The sequence below is a fragment of the Austrofundulus limnaeus genome, unplaced genomic scaffold, assembly GCF_001266775.1.
Source record: "Austrofundulus limnaeus strain Quisiro unplaced genomic scaffold, Austrofundulus_limnaeus-1.0 Scaffold101, whole genome shotgun sequence".
Lineage (NCBI taxonomy): Eukaryota > Metazoa > Chordata > Actinopteri > Cyprinodontiformes > Rivulidae > Austrofundulus > Austrofundulus limnaeus.
The window spans coordinates 906,020-910,331 of record NW_013952503.1 but is presented as its reverse complement, the minus strand read 5'-3'; the positions used below and the strand labels follow the sequence as shown (position 1 = coordinate 910,331).

The 4,312-nt window shown below is 37.6% G+C and overlaps 1 protein-coding gene across 3 annotated transcripts; it reads left to right on the top strand.

The window, feature by feature from the left end:
• Window positions 1-4,306, top strand: cd4-2.1 (CD4-2 molecule, tandem duplicate 1). 3 transcript variants are annotated; one of them, XM_014013449.1, is made up of 9 exons: window positions 1-704; window positions 1,506-1,541; window positions 1,741-1,899; window positions 1,988-2,125; window positions 2,835-3,065; window positions 3,141-3,236; window positions 3,328-3,479; window positions 3,567-3,625; window positions 3,820-4,306. In XM_014013449.1, the coding sequence occupies exons 2-9, from the start codon at window positions 1,520-1,522 to the stop codon at window positions 3,956-3,958; spliced, it is 996 nt and encodes a 331-aa protein (XP_013868903.1). In that variant the 5' UTR covers window positions 1-704; window positions 1,506-1,519; the 3' UTR covers window positions 3,959-4,306. The 3 variants fall into 3 exon arrangements, with proteins under 3 accessions (XP_013868903.1, XP_013868901.1, XP_013868902.1); XM_014013447.1 differs by having other exon boundaries at window positions 2,835-3,236; XM_014013448.1 differs by lacking the exon at window positions 1-704 and having other exon boundaries at window positions 1,211-1,541; window positions 2,835-3,236.
• The last annotated feature ends 6 nt before the right edge of the window (window positions 4,307-4,312 follow it).

The following is a 4,312-nucleotide window of genomic DNA, read 5'->3' as shown; positions in this document are numbered from 1 at the left end:
GACTAAGACCGCTGAGTATGTTCACTTCTAATTAATGTTTACTCAACTGTTATGGCTAATCCATCCCCGACTGCCATCAGTGGTCACTGCCCTCATCTGTTCAGACATGTTGCTTCCAGGCGCCCCACTCTTTTACCGGATAGCTGCAGCTCGGTGTCACCACTTTTAACCTCACTCAGCCTCCTCTACCCGTCTGAGTGCAGAAGTAAAACCAGTTCAGCACCCGTCACAAGAATAAAAAAGACTAGAAATATAAAGTAAAAAAAAGAAAGAAAGAAAAGAAATGAAAACACCAAATCAACATGTTTTTCTAAAAAGCTTGGTGAGGGGTGACTTGTGTTTTATTTGTTTTTTATTTTGGAAACAAATGCTTTGTTACTTTTGCTGTGATAAATAAAGATTACTCTCTGTCACTTGTTTTTTTTTGTCTTATTTCTATTATTTTCACTGTATTTTGAACTTTCCTAAGCTCTGCGAACAGAATGCCCTTGATTGCAAGAAAACAGGCAGATGTAGCGAACCCACAGAGAGCTGGGGTTTACTTTGGCCTAAAACTTTCCAAAGTGTTGGTTTCTCTTCACGTCTCTTCCGCGTTCTACAGCTTTTTGCAGACTTGGTTTTCAGAGCCAAGAAGACCTGAGAGGATGAGAGACTTTCAGCTTCAGTAACGACACAAAAGTTCTCATTACGACATAAAAAATTGGGTAAGATCTCAAATATTTATTCATTTATTTTAAATAAGTGAAACTGCTTGTTTCGATGTTTGACTTTTTATTCCAAAATGCAAAGTGAATTTAAAGTGACGTAGAAAAAAGTGATAAATTCGTTTAATTCTTTCGATTTCTTAAAGTTAAAAATGTCACTTTGATTTGCTCATTAAAAAACAATTTAGTGTTTTTAATTTGTTACTCCAGTACAACACAACGTGCCTAATCTGTCAAATTTAGACCATCAAGTGATCTGATTGATGCATATAAAACAAATTTGTTGCTTTTGAACTGACCAAAAGTCTGAAAGAAATGTGCTTAAACGGTGTTTCAGCTTGACAAAGTTAAACCTTTTAAAATCTCTTAAATGTTTGAAATAATTCACGGCAAAAATTGAATCACGTATTAATGATGTAAGAGGGTTAACAGCAGCCAAACGTCCAACTTCTTTTGGACGAACAGTTTTATGAAACCGCAGCATCTGTAGCGGAGGCACCTTAAACTTCATCAAATAAATGTAAAAGAACAAACAAATGCTCATTTGTTTCTTTGTTAAACACTTGTGTTTTTAAACCCAGAAATAGTGTGTGTAAGTTTCTTTTTTAACATGAAATGGAGTCAAAGGAAGGAAGTAGAGAAGGAGCTTGGTGGTTGAAGGATCACATGTTGTGCTCTCAAACAGAAGCTACAGATGTGATAAAATGGATGCTTGTTCCCACATTAGGAGCTACTGCATTAGTGCTCCTTTAAGATTTTATCATCTATAATATATGTATTTATTTTTTCTTTAATTTTCAGGTCCAACATTTAGAATGAAGACAATTGTCTTGTTTGGTAAGTTTTTTTCTAAATAAGTAAAACGTTTCAAAAAGAATTGTTAAAGGGTTGAAACTGAAGAATTAACAAAAACTGAATGTAGCTTGTGTTTTACTCATTTTAAATCCCCCAGTTCAAACTGATAAAATGTCTTTAACATCATGCATTCAGATGTTTCTCTAATAGCTGATGTTTTATAAATATTCTCTCTCCTCAGTGCTGGGTGCGCTCTTTGCAACAGGAAACCCTGTCATCACAGAAGTCGGACAGAAAATCMTCTTAAAATGTGGAGCTGCAAAGGTTGGAAGCACAGTGGAGTGGTTTCATGAAAGTAAACTAATTTATAGAATTACTGCAAGTGGTCACGTCTACAGAGGTTGGCATAAAATTAGTCTAATAATTCAAGCATTTTTTTATTTTCCCTATTAATAATATTGCACTATTGTATGTTTGTTTTGCATTAGGTCCGAGTCACATTAAAGACAAATCAAGGTTGAGAAGCGACAATCTGGAAATCACTAATGTGAAAGAAGGAGATGTTGGAACGTTTGTTTGTAAAACAAACACTGGATCTTATGAAGAAACACTTGCTGTGGTCTCAGGTGAGATGCTAAATTTAAACAAAAGTGTTCACTTCTGCAAGTCAGTTTTACTACAAAAACTCTACTGAACACAGCTGTAATAATTTGTTGATGCTGTAATAATGAAATTTAATATGTGAAAAGGATATATACATGTTTTTTAAATCAACAAAGCAATAATAATAAGCAAAAATTTCTGTCTGTTGGATGCTCCTAATTTTGTTTTTTAATGTGCACATTCTGTAAAAATGTATTATTTCAAAATAATTTATATATTTTATAAATAGACACAGGACAAGAAGTAGGAAGTTGAAGTCACAAAAGTTAAGCACCTCCTAGTTGCTCATGTTTAAGTCCCACCCCTCCATGTAGACTAAAGTCTGGACAAAAAACTAAAAATACTCTTAAGATGATTTGTTTTTTTCAAGTGTTATTTTTGTTTATTCAGTGTTGGTTTTAAGGTATGCTTATTTTAAAGACATGAATATGTCTTTGAAGCTCTTTATCAGGCCACATAAAATTAAAGTTTTGAATTGGATCCATGTGGTTTAGAACAATGAATGTTAATGTCCATTTTTATTACCGTCAGTGGTCAGAACCATCATAAAATCTCCCTAAACCATAGAGTATTGATTGACTCTCCTGTTRGAAAACGCCACATAGTTTTACTGATCTTGGGTTCTCCTCTGGTCTTCGTGGTTCTCACTGTACCTTCTTCTTCATCTCTCAGTCTCTGTTCCCACCAGCCATGTCCAGGTGGGCACCAACGCCACTCTGCAGTGTCTGGTAACAGGACTAAACCAGGCCTTCACAGTTCAGTGGCAGAAGCCTGACAGTTCACTGGAGACATCAAACCCGGTTCAGCTCAACCCTGTGAAGGCCTCACAYGGGGGGACCTGGCAGCTTCAAGTGACGAATGAAAAGGAAACTTTTATCAAAACTCTGAGTATCACTGTAATTGGTATGATGCTTCTACCACAAGAAACTTCTCGTCTCACAACAAAAGTTGCCAAAATAAGGATGTTTTTTTTTTCAGCTCACAAAACCACACCAGGCCCAAACCAACTCATTCCTCCACAACCAGGTTCTACAAATTCAAAGGATGGCAATAATCCAACTTGCAATTCCACTTGTGTGTAGTTTCAACTCTTCGTGTTATTTTACATTTTGTACAAAGTGATTGTTCACCGAACATAACTCTTTGATTGTCTTTACTCGTCTAGGCAGCAACAGCCGTCCACCCAAAGGCGCCGGGAAGCTGACCCTGCTGGGCCTCATCTGGTGGGTGTGGGTCGCCATCGGAGTCAGCAGCCTGATTGTGATCATCCTGATCATCGTCGTCGTCATCACGGTGATGAGAATCAGGAGAAAGAAGGTGAATGAGTCAGTCGTTTATTATAGAACAAGGGGAGTGGTTTGAGCAAACACTATAATGTTGCCTTTATTTATTTTCTTTTAATAGAGAATGATGAAAATGAAGGCCATGCTGGTAAAGTCCAAGAAGTACTGCCAGTGTGAGCGGTAAATGTTTTTAACACGCCTCCATCCATTACTGCAGTCTCCTCTCATTTCACAGACGCTCTCTAACAGACTCCAGTCTCTTTTCCACCAATGACTGTTTGACCTTCGTTCTCGCCGCGCCTTTTTACCGAGCGCTTCATTATTGTGCCGTAATTAGCGTGAAAACTTCTCTTCTTTGCTCTCTTTTATCACAGCCAAACAGCTGCGCCAAAACYACRGCAAGGACGCCGCGGAGAGAAGCCACCAGCCTTGCCGCTTCAGCCCCTGCTGAAGGAGGGACATGAAAGAGGAGGAAGGAGAGCTAATGAAAGAGAAAATGGAGGGAGATGTTAAAGGAGATAAAAAGAGAAAGAAGAGGAGGAGAACACCAGAGTAAATGTGGCATGAATGTAAATGAGCTTTATGAATGTTCTGGGTGAAAATATAATCAAAAATGAGGCTGTAGGCTCTCTGAGCTTTTTCACCAAATACAGTTTAACCAAAGAGCTCATCACAATAACTTGTTAGAGGTTCTGCTTTAATGTTACCACTTCCTATTTGTACTTCTGTGTACTTATATGTGTTACCCTCACCACCCACCCCTGACTCGCCTCACTTACTTGTGCTCATAACCTATTTCTTTCTTTTGCCAGCTGTACTCTTTCTTTCTTTTTCTTTCTTTCTTTCTTTCTTTCTTTCTTTCTTTCT